Raw genomic sequence first — 22,581 nt, forward strand, 5'->3', positions numbered from 1 at the left:
ACACAGCACTGTACCAGCTACTAGGAAGAAAATTAACTCTATCCCAGCCAAAACCAGGAAAACTGGGCACTCATCATATTAGAGATGTAAATTACTATGCTAGCAGCATTTGAGTGAATACACAATGCAGAGTGACACTACAACAGAAACAGGAGTGCAAAATGAAGGTTTGCCTACCTAAATGGAACACAGAGGGGTTAGGGAAGCAGTATAAAGAGGATTCTGACCACAGCACCAGGATTAATATTTCTATTCCTACAAAAAGTGCTGTACATCTCCAGGTTCTTGAATTTAACATTTAAAAGGCCTCAGCACTATCTCCCACCAGAAGCCAGGGTACTGGGGTGTTAGCAGTGGAAAAGAACATCTTTACCAACTAACACTACACCTGTTTAACACAGGTAGCCTGTGTTGCTCCGATATATCACTGAAGTCAGTAGCTAAATAGTAATATAAAGAAGTTTTAAACATCTGGATGGCTACACCAGGCAGAAATTGACTGTTAGCTGCAATTTGAGTGAGGATACAGGGAAGCTTGGATCCCCAATTTGGGTAGAGAAATTTTTCTACCAAGTGGCACAATTGCTCTGTGTGATTACCTGAAGTCAGCAGTGCTAACTGCTGGCCAGCTCCCTTATAGGCCTTTCTGGCTCCTGCCACATCCTTAGGTGCAGTCAAAGAAGCAGAAGAGTTGCACAAAGGATATCTATCATATCTTTATTTACATATCATGGAAACACACATGCAACATCACAGGATACTACAATGGAACAGCCTGTCCCTATCTCCTGTTACCAAAAACTTTACTTTTGGCTCACTAGGAAAACTATCACTTCCCCAGAAAGCTCCTAAAAATAATCATTAAAAATTACAGACTTGGCAGGATAACTAAACGAGTGAGAGCTGCAGGCTGGGATGTCTTGCCACATCCTTGCAGAAACCAGGTGGTTCTCTGGAAGCAAGAAAGAAGGAAGGAAGGAAGGAAGGAAGGAGTGGGACTGCATGGTCCCAAAGAAAACAGGTAGAAAGTGGTAGTATGTAACAGCTAGGGAATATCTGTCTGTAGCAGTGAACAAGGGAGAGAGCAAGAGCTCTGTCAGAGGGTCCCCTCTCACCTAGGCAGCCAGCTTCCTGCTGATCCGTTTCCCATCTTTGATTCCGCCTGGAGGCTACAAGCTTCCTATCCTCTAGGAACCTCTGATCCTTAAGGAGGATCTACCCTTCTTCTCAAGCAATAGTTAAGGGGTAAAGTTTAAGCTTATCTCCCCTTTGATCTGAAGGATCTTTCATGTCTTGCCTCTGTTGAGAGGAGGAGATAAAACTGCAGAGCCTTTTCCTGCCAGGACCATCAGAATGGTAGTCATGATCATCTCTCACTAACTGGGAGAGGGGGACCCAGCTCAGTGGCAGGAATGCACTGAGGGAAGGGAGGGGGAATGCAATCCTGGTATGGAAAAGGCTGAAGCCACTCTATTTATAATTAACATGAGCTTCAGTCTTGTTGGAACCTGGCATGTTCAGAGCCTGCAGCTTCAGTCATTTGCTTGACTTTTTCCTCTAATTCCCATTGCTAGGTATAAACAGTTTGACCCCAGCTCCTGACCATCCAGGCAGGGCTCCCACCCTCCTAAACATTAATGAAAGATCCCTGCTCTCCGTTGGCCGATTCGGGCTCCACGCAGCGCCCTTTCCTCCGGGTCACTCTTCGGTTCCGGTGGAATTTGGCGTAACAGCGTAGCCCTGTGGGAAACACACGCATAAGTGAGCAGGAGGGACCAGGGCTCACTACAGCAGTAACATCAAACAATTAGCTCTTGGCCTCAGTTCATGACAGAGCTTGCTGCAGTGGGGACAGTCCCAGGGCTGGGAAGCCTGGGCTGTGTCAAACGAGGTGGCAGAGAAACGCCTCACATGGGCAGGGCATATTGCTTTCTGGGCCCTGCTATTCTGTTTGGCTCACTGTTCTGGTTTGGGATTCATTGGCTCAGGCAGAAGGTTTCACTGGCTTCTTGAAATACCAATGAATTATTCTGATTGTTTCCAGTGATTTTATGGAAGCCCTGCTTGGTTTCCCCCTATTACTTCCCATTACTGTCTAAGTGATCTCTCCATTGGGAAATTACTATAGACTTAATGTGCAGCAGCAATGGCTAGGGAGCTCCCCTTGCTATTTATTTCCCTGAAGCTTCAGGTGAGGAGGGAATAGACTTTGAAGCGTTATTACTGGGAGGTCTGAACCAAAGCTCACTGCTGATCTCCCTCAGTTTCTCTGTTTTGGATGCTCAAAGTGCAGGGTCTGAAGGAAGCTATCTGATATAGCGTTGATGAATACTAAGGGGGGAAAAAAGGTATTTTATTTGTAAAAAACACCAGTACATATTCTCCCATGGCAGTGGAAGGCAATGGGAGCCTCCGGTCAGGGTAATTCATCGGTTTCTGGCACTGATAGATTTATCTTTTGGCGTCTATTGTCTGACTTTGTTACACCAGAATGCATAGCTAGTTGGGCCAGACAGGGTACAGCTTATGTGTAAATAATTCTCATGAAAGCCCTGATTTTCAGTAGCCCAGGATCTGGTCACTGGAGATGGCAGGAGCTGATTTGATCATCCTAGAAACTGCAACTCTTTTTACTTCCAGAGCAGGCAGCAGATAGCAACAGTGCCAGCACCCCCAGAGTGGGGGAGGCTAAGGATTTATAGCTTCTTATAATGAGACAGCCCATAAACTGTCCTTGAGTACTTGCACACAGGAGACCCAGCCGATGTCACAGGTCACTGAGGAGCCTTTTGGAGTGCATGTCCCTGGGCTATGTTGAGACCAGCTACCTTGAAGTTGGGTTTCTGCCTCTCATTACCAATCTCCCCAGGGCAGTCTGGCCTCCCAGAAGGAGAGCGCACAAGATCAGAGCTCTGCTCTTCTCTAAGCATCTTGTCTATCTTATCTAGACCCTACATCTCTGGGGATCTTTTTAATGCTACAGAGGATGCACATTTGGCATCAACTTATAACTAGCTTAAGTATAAAGCAGAGCTGGGGGGCAGCCCTTGTTAGGCTTGTAGAAACGCTTTTCTAGGCTAACCTATCAGAACATAGTCTCTGATGAGGACCTTCAAGTGTTACACAACACACCCAAGGTAAAGACTATCATTTAACATTGGAACTCCAGGAAAGCAGACTGTTTAACTGGGTAAAAAGTAGGTGAATGACCTGGCCAAAGTCACCAGGTACCTAACACAGGTCACAAAATTTGGCAACAAGAGTTTTGTTCTGGCAGACAAGACCCAGTGCCTGGAGCTGATCCTGAACATGTTCAGACTAGAAGAGTGCCTTTCAACATCTTCGTAACACAACTGTCTATTAAGGGCTCCTGTGGATTCTTCAGAAATAGTTTTAAGAAACAAAAGTCTGTGTCCTGCCCACACCTACTAAATTGCTACAAGTTCCATTGAAATTAACTCAGGAAAGCCATATTAGGCATAAGGTCATATAAAACAAGGATAGTAGTCTGTTTTTATAATCTGTGATACTTGAAAGCACCATTGAAGTGTTAATATATTGTGGCTTCTTCTGTTAGGTTTGTAGGTATCAGGATTTTTGTTTTCAAGAGGGAAAACAAGATATCCTGGATGACTCGATGGTCATATTGTGAGTTAGTGGCAGGGAAAGGCTTAGAGCAGCAGAGCTTGGCTCCTATTTTCACATATAAACCACTATTCTGAGCCAATGCAGCCCACAACGAAGCCAGCTGGGAAGAGGAGAGCAAAGAGCTGAACTCACCTTCAGTGCACATACAGTCATCGTAACATTTGTTGTTAAGGCCTCGATTGTGTGGTTTGCAGAGGTGTTCACGTAAGTCGCAGCAAGAGCCTGCAACACAGGAACAAGGGTCAGCACAGCTCATTTATCCCCTTCCTTGTAGGGCTGCTGACACCCATGACAGCTCCATGGTACAGACATCATCTGTTCCCACAACACGCCTAGAGAGTCCTCCTCTCTGCATACCACTTTCTATCAGTATTAAAAATCAGGATACTTGTATTAGAACCTGGGCTGGATTTCAAACAATCTCATGTTTGGAGAAATGACTCTACCAAGCTGATCCTGACCTGGGAGGCAGTCAAGGTGATGATCACATGGCTCTCCTTCAGCCGTCACGGTTTCATTTCCACTGTTGGGGCTCTTACTGCGGCGTTTCTCTATGGAAAAAAACAAATGTTCATAGAAAATTTCATGCAAAATTTTATTTTGGAGACTGTTCCAGGGTAAAAACAGCCTCAAACTTCAAGAGTTTGAACTCTAAACCTTCATAGTCTAATCTCCTCCCTATTTCTCAACCCTCCAGCTATCATTTTTCCTCTGCTCTCAAACTATGCATCCAAAATGAGAAACATTCTGAAACTGAGCACAAAACACAATCAGCATTATGCTTTTTCTCTCTTTCCCCATGTTGTGGTTTAACCTCAGTCGGCAACTGAGCACCACACAGCCGCTCGCTCACTCCCCACCCTGCAGTGGGATGGGGGAGAGAATCGGAGACTAAAAGTGAGAAAACTCGTCGGTTGAGATAAAAACAGTTTAATAATTGGAATAATAATAATAAATAATAGTAATAATAATAAATATACAAAGCAAGTGATGCACAATGCAATTGCTCACCACCCACCGACTGATGCCCAGCCAGTCCCCGAGCAGTGGCCCCCCCGGCCAGCTTTCCCCAGTTTATGTACTGAGCATGATGTCCCATGGTATGGAATGTCCTTTGGCCAGTTTGGGTCAGCTGTCCTGGCTGTGCCCCCTCCAGCTTCTTGTGCACCTCCAGCCTTCTCAGTCGGTAGAGCATGGGAAGCTGAAAAGTCCTCGACTAGTGTAAGCACTGCTCAGCAACAGCTAAAACATCGGTGTGTTATCAAAATTATTCTCATCCTAAATCCAAAACACAGCACTGTACCAGCTACTAGGAAGGAAATTAACTCTATCCCAGCTGAAACCAGGACACCCCAGCACTATGATCTCACACCCTTCAGCACATCTGTGAACACTAACCATTGGACAAGCCTTACAGAATTACTTTTGGGAAAGAGGACAGGGAGGTTTAGCACCTTTCTTTTTAGCAGATGGCCACATTTCTGGTTTGAGATCCTCATAATCTGTCCAGTCAAAGAGTGCCATATCTAGGGTGGGCATCACATCCCCATCTTGCCTGAGGCGGGCCTGCAAACCACAAGAAACCAAAGAGACAACAGATTACACTTCTGTAGTGACACTGAAGCCTTTGCAAATTTTCCTGGTGCTTTTAGACCTTAAAAAGGCCTTACGATCCCACCCCCTACCCCTGCCTCCACCCCTGTCTTGTCCACTGGGGATTCTTGGCATCTTATTTTCAAAAGGGAAGAGCTTTCCCTTGTTGCAGCTGAAGCCAAGAGGGAAGTTTCCACTGCTTCTGCATGAGGATAAAAGGCAAGCAAGGAGCATTAGGACATGCAGCCTCTCTAGCCAAGTGCTCCTACTGCCTCTCTGGTCTTTGAAGCTGAATGAAGATGGCTAGCTAAGGGAGAGGTAGGGCAGGGAAGAGAAGCAACTAAAGGAACTGTTTATGAAGAAGAGGTGTTTAGATGTCTCCAAGACAGAGAGCTGCTTTTGATGGAGGGCTTTGGTGTTAAGCAAGCACTTACCTCTAACTGAAAAATAAAAAAAAAAAAAGAAAAAGGAAACTGGACCTTATCTGCAGGAGATTTCTGTCTGCATCAGAGGTACAGTGCAGTTACCAGCTGTCTCTTTGTCTCTTTACCTGTGACCGTGGTGATGTGGCTGGAAGAACAGGAGGCTCTTCTGTGGACACAGCTAGTTCCAGTGCAGTGATAAGAAGCATGGTGGGAGTCAGACTTGTAGCTTCCTCTGCCTGGAGGTTTTGAAACTGTTCTTCAAAGCTTTCAGGTTTCTTGTACAGGGAGCTTGGCCCAGCATCAGGAGTCTTCCCTGCAGAGGGCAACAGGTGCAGTAGCATTAGCTTTCTCATCCCTTTTCTCTCTGTGTGCCATAGATTTGAGTCAAAGGAATTCAGATTTCATCCAGCCACTGGCCAGTGTTCTACCACCCTGAGCTGCTGTTTAGACCAGTGTAAAACAGTGATGTGCTATTAAATTAAAGTGATAGATCAGGTCCAGAGTATATGCACCTTGCTTTTTTACACACTGAAGTCATACATAATCACGCCTTCTTGAAGATATGTCTGTCTCTTGCTTAAGAAGCAAAGGATTTCTTCTTCTGGTCTCAAGAGTACAAAATGTACCTGTTTAACCATTTTTAAACCAATGGATTAAGCTGCTGCAAATACCTGTGAACACATTCTTATTTGATTTTAGTAGTGGGTTATTTCAATTTAGCTCGTCAGGACCTACCTAACTTGAAATAAGAATATCTTCACAGCCTGATCCCTGCTTTTCCTAAGTATTAATTTAAATACAGACCTTAAGTTAAACCAAAGAAACAAGGCCTGTTTTGTAGTCTGCAAATATTGCTTCAAACCAGCTTTGTTGCATACTCTTCTATATTGCTTCACATGAGTTGTTTAGTCAGTCCCCTGAGAAAACAATAGAGCTCTTCTTACTGACGCAGGGAGGAGTGATAGCTGGAACTCAGGGATACTGACACCCAGGTTGTCAAATAGTGTAGATTGACACAAATTGCCTGGCTTTAATAGAACTAAAGATTTACCACGCTGACCATACTATACCACAGAGACAAACACCCACAACTTGACCTGCAAAGGAAAGCAGTCCCAGTCAAAAACAAGCAACATTTTAAAGTAATTAGTGCAATTTCACATATGCAAAATTTGTATTTTTTGTTGTTCAGCATAAATATAGAAGAATACAAGCTCTGATGAGAAGAAACTGATCTTCAAGCAAAGTAGGGGTTTTGTACTATTTCTAGTTCTGATCATGTTTCAAAGTCAGTGGAAAGATTAAACATGGCTTGGACATGTTTGTTCATAAATTGAACCATTTGCTAAAAAAGAAAAAAAACAAAGCGGGCCACCCCAAAACAACCCCTCAAGTCCTAGGAACTTTCAGAGCTCCCCCTGTAAGGCAAACCAGGTCATTTTCACAAAATTGCAGCCAGCAGTAAAAACCTCTGGTTCGGGAGTTCCCCTTTTTTCTTGTGCCTCTTTTGTTTGGCAGATTTCTCCCCGGAGCAGGCACACATCCCACACCCTCCACACACCCATGTGGCTCAACCACAGCTGCATCTTCTTGCCCTCACACAAGTGACACTCATTTTAAGTGACCCAACAGCTTCAGCTTCCCTTGGAGCTCAAATACCTCTGTGGTGTTTCAGCCTGTCCCTGCGGCTGTGTCGCCGATGCTCTCGGTTCTGCTTCTTTCCTCTCTCAGACCCAGGGGACTGGTTCTCCCTTTCAGGATATGGGAACTCAAAACCCAGGAACACATCCTTATTCTGTTTCAGGGCTGCTGGCTGTCCCTCTGCAGCCAGCTCTTCCACAGCTGGAGCTCCGCTACCCATTCTGAGGGCCTCTTCCCCAGCTGGCCGCGCTCTAGAAGGCATGGCATGGACCCTCTCCTTCTTGGCCAAGCCATGCTTGTGGTGGTGCCCACTTCTGGGCTGCTGCAGCCACTTCTCTTGGTTTTGAAGATGGTTGTTGTTCTCTGGGACATTTTTGAGCTTTGTGCCAGGGTCCAGGGAGACTGCGAGACTGATGTCAGAAAGAACCAGCACGCACAGGAAAAGGAAAGGAGAGAAGAAGGTGGAAGGAGTTGCCATAATCCTGGGTGCTCTGCCTCACCTACAATTAAAAAAAAAAAAAAAGAAGAAAAAATAAGCAACCAACTTCTAGGAACTGCAAAGGCAAGCAAGATTCAGACCTAGGACACTTAGATGAAAACAGTTACGGTGTCCAGAGCTGGAAGTGCTTTTTTTCCCTCCTTGGTTACCTCCTCCTCTCCCAGCCCCAGTTACAGCAGCTGAGACACACGTGCAGGGCCTGCAGGGCTGAGAGGTCCCAGTTTCATGTGCAAATGAGGGCCATCAATCAGTAGGACATTTCCCTTTGATTCCTGACTAGTCCCCCTACCCTCCCATTCACAGCCTATCATCTGAGGGGCTGGGGAGGCTGGCTCCTGCAGGCCACAGCTCCTGAGCCGCCTGCGCAGCACCAGCTGTCTGGCTAGGGCTGTTTGCTGCCAGGTTGGCATCCTGGGCCTGGCTGGCACTGGCCTCTCCTCACAGCTGGTTTCCTTGCAATGAAGATGTCAAGATGAACAGAACTGGAGGCAGATGGTGGCCTCGCAGGACCAGCAACAGCCCTGAGCAGCTCAAGACAGAGACACATGCGCATGCACACAAATACTGCTTCAGGGTGGCTGAAACTGGTCAAGGGAAGAAAAAACACTGGACATTTTGTGCTGATACCTCACAGCGTAGCAAAGAAACAAATCTGCTGCTGTCAGCAAAGCAGGGGATGCTGCTCTAAAGATCAAGGGGCAGGGAGGCAGACGGAGTTTTCTCTAGTTTGTCCCACTTTCCCTCCTTGACCCTGCACAGGTCACTTCACCTCACCCCACCAGGTGAGGCTGTCACTGGGAGGGTAATTTATGTCCAAAGAACACTGAGACCGAGTCCCTCAGCACAATGGCTGCAGACTATTCTCATTCATTCTGCTTCACTGTAATATTTTTGAGGGTCTTCCTTCATCCTTGTGTTTGTGAGACATGGCTTTGGGACATTGCACAAGTCGGAGATTTCTCCAATTAAGTAATTCTCTGTCCTTTCCAACAAAAAGGGGAAAGGGATTTTCAGCATTTCCAGTGCAGCCTTTCACTTTGGGGTAGCTTTCCCAGACTGTCCCTGTCAATCTGGGCAGCATGAAGGCATGCTTAAAGCCGGAGTTCCCTGTGACACTGACACGGTCAGAAAGCCAGGCCTATGCTTACATTTGAGAAATACTGTCACAAAGTTACAGCCACAGCTCTTCACTCACCCTCCTCCCCATCTTTCCTGCACCCCAGCCCCCAGCTGCACCTGATGTCCATCTGTCTGTTCACTAGGTGAACCACTTTGCTGCATAATTACAATGGCTTGTACTCCCTCCTCCAGGTGCTTTGCTGCTTGACCAGCCATTGTCACCTGTGAAGGGCAGCAGGTAACATCCTTTGAGGCCAATCTCAGTGCCTTTTTGTGGAGCTGACAGAAGACACCCTAAGAATGGCCTTGGTTCTTCCTTTCCTCTTTTCTTTCAACCTATGAGACAGATGTGAAATGTTTTGAGTCAGTGAAACCTCTGCCATCATAGCAGCCCCAGCCTCGTGGAGCATCTGGGGAATTTAGAAGGAGATGTCTTCATCCTCTTAACTGAAAAGCCTGCTCACTCATTCACCAGCTGATTCAGCCTTTCCAAGGTTCACCTCTGTTATTGCTCAGAGTCTGGGAGCAAATTTGCAGTTCAGACCTCCCCTGGAAAGAGGTAGGAAGCACGGGGGCCTTCTCTTTAATGCAGTGTCTGAAAAGCGGGTCTTTCTACTGGCCACAAAGGACAACAAACTGCTACTTGAGGACTGATTTGGGAGGTGCTGGCTAGTTCATTTGCTGAAGGCATAACACTATGAAAAAGTATTTTATTGGCAGCTACCTGGGACAAAGGAAAACCAGACCAACAGCTAAATCTATTAACAAAGCACTTGAAGTCCTCCTTCAAAACCAATGGAACAAATAGCAACCAAGCAAACCCCAAGCTCTGCATCCACGGCGTTTTGTTTTTTCCTAGGATTTTCTCTGTAAGAACCAGAGCAGACCAGCTGGATCAAGACATCACTCAGAACAACTCAAAGAGCTGGAAACAGCATCTTACCTTTTCATCTGTAGGCAAAATGCCAAGAGGAGAGAACAAGTGCAAAGAGAATGCGAGGCAGGTGTCTCCAATCTCACTCACACAGACATGGGCCCTTTGATGGTGAACCTGACAGACACATTAGCTGCGGATTCTGGTTTTCAGCAGGAGCTAGAAAGCAGCTAAATGCTGCAGGGCAGTTAAACAGAAGGTCTGCTTCAAAGTGTAGGGGGCATTTATTTAAGCTGCCCAGCTGTCTTGTTGGCATGACACAGGATGAAAGTGCAGCTAGAGCACATGTGTTGCCTCATCTCTGCGCTGGCTGAGAGGGCAGGCTAACATGCTGTGTTACTGGGAATCTAGCATTAATAATACAGATAAATACCTGTACTGCACTATTGTCAGGGGAGGTCTGAGCTGTTTGCCAAACCAAAACAGTGCATGGACAAGTTTTGGTACCTTGGGTTAATGCAACGCTGCTGTGCTAGAGGCACAGAAGTCCCAGCCTTCTCTTAACCACTTTTTTCCATGCCCTAATCTATCTTCAACTTCAGAAACCTCTTCCTACCTTCTCCATTTTTCTTACCCTACAGAAGCTGTAAAATTCACGCTTCCAAAAGGCAGCTAGAAAACACAACAGCATCCCTACTTCTCCTCGGTGCTCAGGTTCCTCAATATCTGAGCACCAAAGTAAACTACACCTTCTCCTCTGTCAGGACCACAGTCCACAAAAGAAGTCCGTGCTAGCCCCTGCCTTGTTGATGTAGGTGGCAGCAATGTTCTCACACTGCTGATGCACCTTTTCTGCAAAGGGTGAAATTCTGCCCCGAGACATATGCCAGGCAGAAAGAAGTCTGGTCTTGTAAGGAGATACCTTTCCTAAATTGCTCTAAAACAAATACACGTTACAAGTCCAGAACTCATCCTCTTCTTAGAGTTTCTATATTAATAAAGGAAATAGCTAAAGTACTTGCCAAGTTAAGCTGCCCAGTAGTTCTTCACAACACCAGACCTACATCCTCCTTACTTCACCCAATGGCTTGCACTTTCTTTATATACTCTCAGGATTATGAGCCACCTGCCTCTTGAGGTAGCAAATCTGCCTACTAACAAGAAAATGTGTAAAGCAAAGATAAGGCCTTAGAACTACCCAGGGTGCAGGCTCAGGGCTGATGAATGAGTTGCAGTGCTGTCTCTCAGCCACTATTTCTGATCCATTTTGGGTTAGTAGTAGATGCTCACAACCCTGGAAGGAAATTAGGGGTTGATTTGCATCTTGAGTAACTTTCCCTGTGGGCAGTCTCTTTATCTGGACTCACTGATACAATTGCTATTTCTCTGCTCTCTGTTTGTAATCCTTCAAGGCAGCCATGGACTGAGTAGGTACACAGAAACTCAGGCATGTTTTCCCCCTATAAATACAGCTATGTCACCTTGGTGGGGAAATAGGCTCTTAAACTGCCCCTGCTGTATTTGTTTTGTATTTGACAAAGCAGGAACATCAGATCATCTACGTTCATTCGCATATCTGACTTAAAGCATGATATGTGATGGTCCTAGCTTTAACTTTTCACATATGTTCTTCATGTCACAGCTAAGAGGAACAAAACTTTTGAACTGAGAAATAGAGAATATCAAGATCCTTTATCACCCCAGACCACAAATGATGCAGTTTGTATGCTCAAGGGCTGAACCAAGCTAAACCCAAGCACGTACTCTGGGCCAGATTTCTCTTTGGCTCTGATAAGCTCAGACTTTGGCAGGAGTGCGTAAAGATTTCCTGGACTCCAGACAATCCCAAGCGGCAGCAATAGACAAAGTGTATGTGCATCTACATGGGTGTTGTGTGTATGTACATGTGTGGCAGGGATGATAGACAATAAACCCAGCTTTGTGTGCCAGGCTCCCTGTAAATAGGAAGCCATAGGGTGATGGATGGGCTTGGGAAGGCCTGGAGCAGAATGGATGGGGTAGGCTCTATGGTAGCTGACATGCAGAGAGCTGGCTGGAGCCAGGAGGATGGCATTGTGCAGATAAATGAGATTTCACTTCCCTGCTGGGTCTCTTTCCATCTGTTTTTCAGTTTCTGGCGGCAAATGCGGGGAAGCTTCATATACAACCTGCCAAGAGACCTTCCTATTTCAAAAAGATCTCTCCCAGCTTTCTAGGGTCCCCAAAAGCAGACAGGTAATCTTATATGCACCCTTCTCCTTTCTTCTCTCCAACATTTCTTGCACACTCACTTTGTAAAGAATATTTTTTTTGCTGCTGGCCCAGACATCCTTGGGATGACAGAGCAGCAGTCCCCTGCTCACAGATCTCCAGTCCTTTTGGGTCCCTCTTTGGAGCTGCCCTCCTCCTTAGGTTTCCTGTATCCATCGTCACCTTTCCTCCATACCTTGCCTTTCATATTTATCTGACTCTACAGTTTCCTTGTCCTTCATGACTGTGTTTGGTGTGAGAGATTTCCCCTCTGCAGATATTGAGGCTAAGCTACTTGAATCCCACCAACCCCCTTTGAAACATCTGCTTTCCTTTTGCTTGTGTTGTTTTCTCTCACTTTCTGCCATCACCAAACAGCACTCCACTGTAGAAAGGGTCAAATTCACTAATACATTAATTGCACTAGTGGCACAAGAGACAGGACATAGAGATTCAGGCTTGCAGGGGGTTGACTAGTAGCTGTAGTTACCCCTGTGCCTCCACAAAGCATCTTCCTGGGGCAGCTCATATCCAGTGACCACTCAACATTAGTTGAAGGGCTGGAACTGGGACTCTGTTTTTGCTGACCCGCTGGCCCAGGCAATCCCTTCCCTTCACTGGGCAGCTCTGGCTGACAGACTGCGCCCTGCCCTCCTAACCACTGAGGACAGAAGTGGCTTGTTCACAGAGCGCAACCCGGGAAATACCCTCTCCTGCAGGCCAGACTTGTGAGTAAGCTGGCAGTTTTGTACTTGTCACTAAGTCACTGCTAAGCTCCAGCTCTGATGAACACTGGACACCCTGCAAATCCTTCAAGTCACTACGTGCCTCGTGCCTTCAGCCACAGCCGTGCCACCCTTTCTCCTGTGCCTACCCTGACCTGCACAGAGAGCTTCACTGCTCTCAGTGTCCGTGCACGAGCAGGGAGGGTGCAGCAACAACATCCTCCAGGGACAGAGCAGCTCAGCAAGTCACTGTATTGAAGTGGAAGAGGGGCACGTGAATGAATATGCAGTACCCTCTGCTCTGCTTCCCTCTGAGACTTCATGGAGTGGCTGACACAGCCATCATACGCAACCTGCTATCAAACAGAGTCTACTCTACCCAATAATGAGATTAAAATAGCAATGAGTCTGAGATTAGCATCCAAGATATAGTCGCTTGCTGTCAGCACAGCAGAGAAGACTCTCCAGTTTAATGCACAATGCCTAGTGACAAATGAGACACAATCAATAGCAAAGGTCATTGGTCACCCGGCTGGAAAGCACCTGCCAGTGTGACAGGGAAGAATGGGGGCAGATTTGGCCCGACCTTCACTGGAGGGAGAAGTGGATGTGTCCCGACTGGCAGAACAGTTAGGGTGTCCTTTCAACATTTTAACTTGCATGTCATTCTCACTTTGAACCAAAATGTGTAGGATTAATGCCGCCTTCTGCAAGGGAGAGGAGATGGGAATACAAAACCATTTCCATTAAACCCTCTGGCTGACGGAAGACTTCAGGTGTGAATTGGATAAATGTCACTTAAATCCTACATGATGAATTACTGGCTGTAATAAGCCATTAACTGGTGCCAAATTGATTTAATTCAGAAATGAGATCTCACTTCTATCAGCAGAGGAGGAGCAGAGAATAACCCGTGGGTACTCAGGGGCTCGGTGCGTGGCAGCGCACGGCTTTGCAAACACAATGACTCGGTGGGAAAAGCTTCCTTCGCCCCTCGGCCACTTTCCACAGCAGCTCTGGCTCAAAGCCGGGACGTACCCCTGGGGTGCGCGAGGGGCTCAGCAGCTACCTGCGAGAGGGCCGATGCCTCTGTCCGAGGTGACTTTGCTTCCAGGGAAGGGGAGAGCCGTCTAGGGAGGGAGCTTGCAGTAGTCCCTGAAGTAGCAGGGACTTGCAGTAGGGTGGTGGGGAGCAAGCCCCAAAGCCCACGCTGCACACCCCTGCAAGGTCCACGGCACTGCACATCGCGCCGAGGGCGAGCCGGGTGACAGAACTGCGGCGGGAGCGGGAGAACCTGGAGCCTGCTCCCCGGCACGGGTGACAATAGGGCTGGCTGAAGGCACCGCGCACCGGCACCGGCGCTGTCCAGGCTCTGTGCTCGGCTCCCACCACTGAACGATGCCGCCGCGACCCGAGGCACCGCGCACCGAGGGTGTCCCGGCGGCGGCAGCACTGGGGGCCCCCATCACCCCCGGCCTTTGTCTCCTCCGGGGCGCACGGAAAGTGGGAAGGTGCCCCCCACTCCTCCCCAATCCCTGCGAAAGCAAAGGGAAATCAGCTCGGTGGAGCATGCACCCCCCCCCGGTCCCCCCGCGGCCCGACCCCGACCTGGGTGCAGGGTGAGCGCGATGCGGGCAGCACTGCCTACCTGTCCGCAGCTCCTCGGTCTGGGCTGAGCCCGGCAGGCAGGGCAGGGCAGCGGCTGTGCATGCAGCGGGAGGGGAGGCAGGTCTGCCGGGGGGGCAGAGGGGTGTTCAAACCCGAGAGGAGGAGGAGGAGGAGGAGGAGACAGGGGGAAGGCAGTGGGGGAATGTGGAGAGGAACTGGGGACGCCGGGAATCCCGGGGGACTGGGGTGCATGGTGCGGGGGGAGGTGGGGTTGGGAGGGGCGGAGGGGCTCAGGGTGTGCTGGGCGCGGGGGGTGCAGAGGGTGCTGCAGGGGGGTGCATGGGGATGCAAGGGGCGCATGATGCGGGGGTGCCCGGTGCGAAGGAGGAGGAGGGGTGCGGGAGCGCAGGGTGCGCGCTCCCGCGGGGCTGGCGGCAGGAGCCGTCCCTGCCCCGGCCAGGGACCGGGGCAGACAAAGGACGGAGACAAAGGCGGGGCAGCCCGGCCCGGGCGGGGTGGCCCCCGCTTACCGGCACGGCGGGGCGGGGCGGGCACGGCGCCCCCGCTCCCCGCAGGGGCTCCCCCCCGCGTTACAGTAACGGGGTGGGAAACCGGGCCGGGGCACCAGCGTCCCCCGCTCCCTGCACCGAGCCCCGCTGGCAACGGAGGGAGCTGCGGCTGCGGCGCAGAGGGTGCCTGCCGGGAGCCCGCCGCGGGGAGCGCGGGGGCGGCGGGCAGCGCCGGGCAGCGCGGAGCGGCGGGGACCGGCCCCCCCCCCCGCGCCCGCTCCTCCGGCCGCCGGGGGGCGCTGGGGCTGCCCGCCGCCCTGACGTCACACGCCCGCGCCACCGCCCGGCCACCCGCGCCGGGCGCCGCGCGTGTGCGGCGGTGACGGTCACCGGGGGTCGGTACGGAGCGGGCGGGGGCGGCGGTGGCGAGGGGCGCCGGGGGCCCCCGCGGGCCGGGTCGAGGCGGTAAGGGTAACCGGGGGTCCTCCGCGGCTCGGGGCGGGCTGGGTCGAGGCGGTGACGGTCGCTGGGGCTCCCCTGGGCGGGCGGTGGGGTAATGGAGGGCTGTGCGGAGGGGGCTCTGCGAGGTCGGGAGCCCCGTTTCGGAAGGGAGCAGTGTTGAACGCCTGGTAGCACGGGCTCAGAAATGCGGGCAGGAATACAGAAGTAAAGGCAATGCTTGTCTGCTGGGGAGCGGTGGGACCGGCGCGCCCCGGGGTCCCCATCCCTGTCCCGAAAGCTGTGCTCCGTCCTTCTGTGAGCCCAGTCGTTAGAGAAACCAGTGTGTGAAACGGTGAAGGAGCATCTGGTGATTCTCCTTTCTCTCCTTTGAAGCCACGAAGCGGGCAGGGCGCAGCGCAAGCTGGTGCAGGAGGCCTGTGCTAGTTATTCTGGGCTAGCGCAGGAGCCCATGTAATAGACACGAGCACTTTGAAGTTGATGGATTACAAATTACGTGATGTCCCTGCCTCCTTTGCTTCCCTTTTCTTCCAAAAATTCTTCAGTAAGGGATTGCTAGCTTCCAAAAAGCACCACGAAGGAAGCGCAGGCTTTCTCTTTCCTGATGCCTACTCCTCCTCGCTTCCCCTAGCCATCCCTCAGTGCCGTCTGTTATGCTGGGAAGGTGGGACGACTTCTTCTGGAAACTGGCCTCATATGTATAGGACAGCGAATTCCAGTGAACAGATGAAAGGCTGTTACCTGCAGCATTGCTCCAATCAGTTACTCCAAAACCTTAAGTTGAAGGAGTATTAAATGTGTGGTTCTTAGGGCCCAACCTTGTGACTGTGTTTAAGGTTGGGTCTCTTGGGATGCTGTTGGGAAGGGCCCCTGTCACTGGGGCCTCAGTTTAAGAAAGGGGGATGTTTAGGTGAGGATGGTAACCTAAACCTCTGAAAACACAAGATTCTTTATGCTACTCTGATACAGATCTTTTGTACAAATTTGAGAGTCACTGCAGCTGGAGTGCTAGAGAGATGCTTAAGTATCTTAATTCTGTTTATTGTAGCAGATCGCTGATATTCCAGGGAGTCTTTGTATGCAGTGGTAAGATTCTGATTTAAAAAGGGAGAGGAGAGTAGCTTCCTGTTTTGTGAAGGTTGAAGTAATTCTTTGTAGAGCTGAAAAACATGGTTTGTTGCAGCTGAAGCAGCTTGAAAAATCAGTGGCTAAGCAACCGATTGGAATGTCTGTGGCTTATCAGAGGTCTGTGTAAGACACCTGTGTTACTGATGGAGCCACAGTGCTCCTGGAGGCATTTAAAGACATACACGGTTTATGAAAAATGGTGCTGCTATTAGTGGTTAGACATGCACGTGGAGAGTATGGATAAAATAATGAAACAAATTAAAATTTGTAATAGAAAATTATGTACACTGTAGCTTAAAATGTGTAAGGCACATACTCCGCTATATAAGGAAAGCTGTTGGAAGGTTGAGCCCCAGCATCTGCTGTTTGATTGTTGGCACATGGTATTTAATTTGGCTATCTAATTTGCTGCCCTTTACAATTGTCACAAGTTTCAGGCTCCCCAGGGAAGTGGTCAGGGTACCAAGCCTGTCAGTGCAAGGAGCATCTGGATGATGCTCTTAGTCATGTGGTTTAGTTTTTGGTTAGTCCTGCACGGAGCAGGGAGTTGGACTCCGTGACCCTCATGGCTACCTTCCAACTTGAGATATTCCGTGATTCTGTGTGACAAATTCCACGTTACCTTAATGATGCAGCTGTGCAGAGTTTGGTTTCCTTGGGACTAGAGAGAGAGAGACAGACAGACAGGCAGGCACTCCGAAGCTGTTGGTAGTAGACAGCAGATGAGTACCTGTGTTGTGCAGTGTCAGTGGAAGATGCAGATCCTAGCCTGAACAAGCAATGTTTCATGGTGGTGGTGTGAGAATAAACCTATAAAACTGAGAAGTTCTTGTGTTGTAATAGGATACAGAGGTTAGAAAAGGGGTATATTCTAGTATGTTACGAGAACATTTATGTGGCTTTAAAAAAAAATAGTGTTTCTTGTGCTACTAAAAAGTGATTGTCTAAACTTTACTGCGTCTTGGGAATCATGAATTCTCCAGTCCTAGCAAAATGCATGAAAAAGGGAGGGAGACAGTGAAGAACTGTGAACTGGACAGATTTTCACCTTTTTTTTTTTAATAAAACCCAATTAAAAAAAGCAGGAATTTAAATTATGAGTAATCTATCAATCTGAGGTGTGAGCCAGAACACCACAATGATGCTGTCTTTGGTTTTATGCACTACTGGTGATTTCTGACGTGTTGGTTACGGAGGGTGCTTAAACCTTTTGCAGTGGGCCCTGCGGATTTGTCGTGGCAGTGTTCATATGCTTGTGACTAAGCGCAGAGGACAGTTTGTTGGGTCTGAGCTCAGCAGCCCTAGGGAAGCGGATGGCTCCCTGAGCTGACTGCGTTAATAATATAGGAGCCAGAGGATAAACATTCTTTTTGTGATTACTTCCAGGTTCTGGGAAAGATGACCACTCTCACACGGCAGGACCTTAACTTTGGGCAAGGTAATGTGTTGTGCTATGCTGCAAACTGGTACACTTGCAAGGCTTCTTGTTGGCATATGAGCTTGTGGAATTGTTGTTGGAGGGTTGCTCTGTCCCTAAACTTGCAGCTAAGGGGAAGCAGGTGAAATTTATGCAGGGAAAAATACCTTAAAAAAAAAAATAATCCTACGAGTATATGGTATTGCTCTGCATGCTTCCCCCTGCCACCGCTTCAGCATCTTTTACTTTTGTGTTTCAGTTGTTGCAGATGTTCTTTCAGAATTTCTGGAAGTGGCTGTTCATCTTATCTTATATGTCAGAGAAGTTTACCCTATTGGGATCTTTCAGAAGAGGAAAAAATACAATGTACCTGTCCAGGTAGGAGATTTTCCTGGAAGCTGACAGCCATGTGGACAAGCAAAATAGTGGGGATCAGTCAAAACTCACCAGAACAAACTAAGTCACTTCCAGAATTTGTTTTAATGTGCAAACTCATTTTTTAAGAGAACTTAGTTCCTGTCAAAAGGGAAAACAGCCCTGTAGCTGAGGATACGGCAGCACTTATGGAACAAGCAGATCACAAACAACAGTAGTAGGCGGCTTCCCCAGCTATGTGTAGTAAGGTAACATAAAAGCATGCTTCCTAGGAAGCAGAGATAGTTGGAATATACTATTCCCAATATGCTATTGTGGGTATATATTCCCAATATGCTACAAGCGTGTGGGTACAGTGATCTGCCGCAGCTAATTCACCCTTCCATGAAAGAATTACTCGTTTGAGTTGGCAACTTAGAATTTTTCACCACTATCTGAAGCATGACTCAGGTGCCTTGTAACACATTGGTGCTTCTGTTTAACTCTTCTCATTTAGCATTGTCCTGGTTCACATCAGAACACAGCTCTGACTATTCACTGTATTTGCTACAGATGTCCTGCCACCCGGAGCTGAATCAGTACATCCAGGACACACTGCACTGTGTAAAGCCGCTGCTCGAGAAGGTAAGATCATACTGGGGACCTGGCCAAAAGTACTGCAAGTGGTTTTGATAGAAAATAAGAGAACGTAAATACTGTCTTCATTGTAAAATTTATTTATAAGTTTACCATACACAATATACTAGCTGATAAAGTTACTAACAAAAATAACATCCATAGCCTTTCCTTGCAGTTAAGGCCCAGCCTTGCTGCTGATCATGGGCATGTAGTTGCATCTAATACATGCAAATGAGGATATACAGCTCTATATTTTCAGTTACATCATCCTACACGTTAACTTTCTACTTTTGAATACATTTAAGTTTAAGCACCTATCTGGCAGAATAGTTTGAATGCTTTGCTGTAACCCAGCAAGCAAAGGTAGGTTTGAACTCGAGGTTTTGTGAGAGAAAGGTGTGACCATATGAAACATTTCAGGATGTAGGATACTGGCAGATTTTGCATTCTCTGCTCTTTACAGACAACCTAATGCACATTTAGAGAAAGGAAATAGGTCAGTTTTACATTGCGGTAGTACAAAGTTGCTATATTTGTCCAACAGACTAAGCATGTCTTAACTTCCTCATCATTGTCCATTCCCAAGTGATGCAATAAGATAGCTGTACTTTTCCTCCTTTGTTCCAAAACAGTATCTAGAGAAATGTGCTATTTAGTGCACTTCATCTCCCTAGGCCTTAGCGATGAGCTATCAGTTTAACATCTAGCAAGAAAGGGCTTTGCAAAAGCATTTTTTTCTGATCGGTAATAGTAATCTGACAGTGCTCAAGCTTTGGATAACTGCTAGTGCTGAGAGCCACAACAAATAAGCATACTCCCACTTTATCAGAAGTATGCGAAGCACACTGGGGGCAGAAGACAGCTTGTTTTAAGGAAGGGATTTTTCTATCTTTGTTCTTGCAGAATGATGTGGAGAAAGTTGTAGTTGTAATCCTGGATAAAGAGCACCACCCTGTGGAGAGATTTGTCTTTGAGATCACCCAGCCACCTCTTCTTTCCATTAGGTAACGTTTCCATTACTGCTTGCCCATGGCATCCAACACCTGCCTCTGCAGAGGTGTTCTGGAAGCAGCTCCAGGCTCCAGTACTTTGCTGCATGCCAGTAACAACTGTCTCCTCAACAGTTCAGAGTCCCTGCTGTCCCACGTGGAGCAGTTACTGCGTGCCTTCATCCTGAAGATCAGTGTGTGCGATGCTGTGCTTGACAACAATCCCCCAGGTAAACATGTCCATACAGCCTGACAGCATGGCGTTGCTTGACTTGAGACAACAATAGGTAGTGTCTGATCCTCTGTTAGTTGTCCCCTGATCTGGAGCCTACCATTTCTCTTGCAGGTTGCACCTTCACAGTTCTGGTTCACACACGGGAGGCTGCCACACGGAACATGGAAAAGATCCAGGTGATAAAGGTGAGCGATATCTTTGGCTACCTGATTGCGTGTGAGCAACCTGCAAAGACTGGAAATGCAAGAGTGTTGGCATCTTTAAGGTTAAGGCTGCTAGATAATGTTAGCTTTACATGATACACTTCACAACTTTGCTTTGAATGTGTTAAAATGGTTTACACTGGTGAGGTGACTAAGCACATTCACCACACACCAGCCACAATTGCAGACCATAGCTGCTTCAATGCCTGAATTAGATTGTAACAATACTTACTGCATAAGGCCTGCTCAGTCACTTAAAAGTACTCTGACATATAGAATAGGTACTTGAATTTAAGTAACAACCCCACCCCCCATCCACTATGTGTGGATGATCGATTCTTTGTAAATAGCAAGGAAGACTAAGATTCAAGTAACTAGCGAGTTTTGGGTGCACAAATATGTTTTATCTTGCAGGAAAGTGCGTGCAGATCACTTTTTAAAGCAAGATTTTTTTTAAGAATCCTTGCTTAGGTACAGGGGAACTTTTTTCTCTGAGCCAAGTTATTTTGGGTGTCCTAAGGCACAATATAAATAAAGCTAATGAAGTATAAAATTGTTTCAAAATGGAAGTCTGCTCTGTACTGCTTAGTAATGGAAACTGGTAGTATAGTAGGCCAAACTTGCAAGGCAGGACAGAAATCCATGCCCTGAGCATTTTGGAGTTGCAGTTCAATGCTGGTGTAACGAATATAACATGCTAGCTCAGGACAGCTAAGAGTATATCTTTTAAAGAAGTGAGATGTCACCTTTGGAGTAAGTAAAATGGGTTAACCTTACAGTTTGATGCTGTAATTAAAGATAATTATGCCGAGTCTCAGAGCCAAGTGTGCAAGTGTTAAGTTTTGCTGTTATGGAAGGTTTGAGTTACCTGTTTCTTCCCTCAGCCACTAGATCTCTCATTCACTTAATGCTGACCTAGTGCTGAGAAAGAGAGCTCACCTTACAGAGTCTGCCAGCCTCTCTGCAAATAAAGCACCTTGTGTTGCTGCCCCTAGGATTTCCCGTGGATCCTCGCTGATGAACAAGACGTGCACATGCATGACCCCCGGCTTATTCCCCTGAAAACTATGACATCTGATATCTTAAAGGTGAGCAGAGCATTCTGGCCCAAGAGGTGGCTGAAACAGCACATACTTTAAGCTTTGTCTACTCCGATGCTAGCTCTGCAGTTTTCTGTAGGGTAACAGTTTTAATATTGCTGAGCACTATTATTGCTTAGTCTTGCAGATGCCTGTGCCAGTAATGAGAACAGGGCAAGACTCCTCATAATAAAATAGGAAACCTGGTTATGGGGGAAGGTACAAACTCTTCCTATTTAGCCTGTTGCAGACTTTTTTCCCATTCACCTACCTGCACATCAAACAGAACTGATGCTTGTTTCTCTCCTCCAGATGCAGCTGTATGTAGAAGAACGAGCCCACAAAGGCACCTGATTTCAAGTCTTCCTTGCCTTCAAGCCTCATCTGATCTTCCAGTGGAATAAGATCTCACAAACCATACCTTGATAACCATCTCTTCAGCTGGCCTTCTGGGTGAATGTAGAGCAGCTGCTGCCTCTTTATTTCAAGTGCTCTTACCACTGTATATAGAACTGACTTGGAATGTGGAGCCAGAGCCTGTTCCCATGTACACTCGTGAGCGAGTGAGTGTAGGTTTTGTTACAGTGAATCCCTGGGGGCAGGATACAGCCAACTGCAGTACGCAGTCAGCGCTTTGTACAAATCCACTTCTCACCTTAACAGGGCATCGCCATTGCACATCGGCAGTGATACACAGCCATCTGTTATATGCTCCACTAGAGCAATGGACTTATACACTAAGGGTGAGTGAGGCCTTATGTAGTGTCTGTCCACTGTGACTGTCCCAAGTCGTCTTCAATAAATATTAAGTTTTACCCCAGTTGAACTAGGCTGAGTTCTGTCCAAACCAGCCTCCCCGCTTAAGTGAGGAAGTACTTTTATTTTGTATGGAGCTTTGTATTTTACGTGGAGCTTCCACCACCTTTCCACACCTTTTCTGGAACATACGTGGGATCTGTCAATTCCTGTGAGAGGCTATGCAACGTTGGTCTCTACCCTTTCCATGGGAGAGCTTTCAGCATTGGCATGGCATTAAGCAAGGTGGAATGTGTCTGTCCAGCAAGGACACTTGCCAAATGTCCTACTCCTAACGGAGAACAGACAAGGGAAACACTGTTAATCCTACACCTGTCAAAGGAGATGGAAGGTGGCCTTAGTATTGGCTCTATGCATACAGGGGTAGAAGA

General features: G+C 47.7%; 2 protein-coding genes across 5 annotated transcripts; one reads left to right on the plus strand and one right to left on the minus strand.

The window, feature by feature from the left end:
• Positions 1–703: 703 nt before the first annotated feature.
• On the minus strand, positions 704–14,632 carry DRAXIN (dorsal inhibitory axon guidance protein). The gene is made up of 7 exons (XM_076355973.1): positions 14,423–14,632; positions 7,326–7,807; positions 5,792–5,979; positions 5,103–5,214; positions 4,110–4,199; positions 3,781–3,870; positions 704–1,740 (listed from the first exon to the last, which is right to left on the minus strand). The coding sequence occupies exons 2-7, from the start codon at positions 7,783–7,785 to the stop codon at positions 1,628–1,630; spliced, it is 1,053 nt and encodes a 350-aa protein (XP_076212088.1). The 5' UTR covers positions 7,786–7,807; positions 14,423–14,632; the 3' UTR covers positions 704–1,627.
• A 620-nt stretch (positions 14,633–15,252) lies between these two features.
• Positions 15,253–22,214, plus strand: MAD2L2 (mitotic arrest deficient 2 like 2). Of its 4 annotated transcripts, XR_012996838.1 has the most exons (10): positions 15,297–15,356; positions 17,865–17,916; positions 18,155–18,273; positions 18,823–18,894; positions 19,792–19,892; positions 20,013–20,107; positions 20,224–20,297; positions 21,311–21,403; positions 21,707–21,957; positions 22,058–22,214. XR_012996838.1 is itself a non-coding variant. In XM_076356160.1 (9 exons), exons 2-9 carry the CDS (start codon positions 17,877–17,879, stop codon positions 21,746–21,748), a joined length of 636 nt encoding a protein of 211 aa, XP_076212275.1. In that variant the 5' UTR covers positions 15,253–15,290; positions 17,865–17,876; the 3' UTR covers positions 21,749–22,214. The 4 variants fall into 4 exon arrangements, 3 of the variants coding, with proteins under 3 accessions (XP_076212275.1, XP_076212274.1, XP_076212276.1); XM_076356160.1 differs by lacking the exon at positions 15,297–15,356 and adding an exon at positions 15,253–15,290 and having other exon boundaries at positions 21,707–22,214; XM_076356159.1 differs by having other exon boundaries at positions 21,707–22,214.
• The last annotated feature ends 367 nt before the right edge of the window (positions 22,215–22,581 follow it).

This window comes from Aptenodytes patagonicus, chromosome 19 (genome assembly GCF_965638725.1).
Source record: "Aptenodytes patagonicus chromosome 19, bAptPat1.pri.cur, whole genome shotgun sequence".
In the NCBI taxonomy this organism is placed as follows: Eukaryota; Metazoa; Chordata; class Aves; order Sphenisciformes; family Spheniscidae; genus Aptenodytes; species Aptenodytes patagonicus.

Coding starts and splice junctions, on each gene's coding strand:
- DRAXIN (XM_076355973.1), bottom strand. CDS start 7,785: ATGGCAACTCCTTCCACCTTCTTCTCTCCTTTCCTTTTCCTGTGCGTG. Junction 4,200..5,102: donor GCCATCTGCTAAAAAGAAAG/GTGCTAAACCTC, acceptor TTTTTTCCATAG/AGAAACGCCGCAGTAAGAGC. Junction 3,871..4,109: donor TCACCTTGACTGCCTCCCAG/GTCAGGATCAGC, acceptor CCTGTGTTGCAG/GCTCTTGCTGCGACTTACGT.
- MAD2L2 (XM_076356160.1), top strand. CDS start 17,877: ATGACCACTCTCACACGGCAGGACCTTAACTTTGGGCAAG. Junction 18,274..18,822: donor AATACAATGTACCTGTCCAG/GTAGGAGATTTT, acceptor TATTTGCTACAG/ATGTCCTGCCACCCGGAGCT. Junction 21,404..21,706: donor TGACATCTGATATCTTAAAG/GTGAGCAGAGCA, acceptor TCTCTCCTCCAG/ATGCAGCTGTATGTAGAAGA.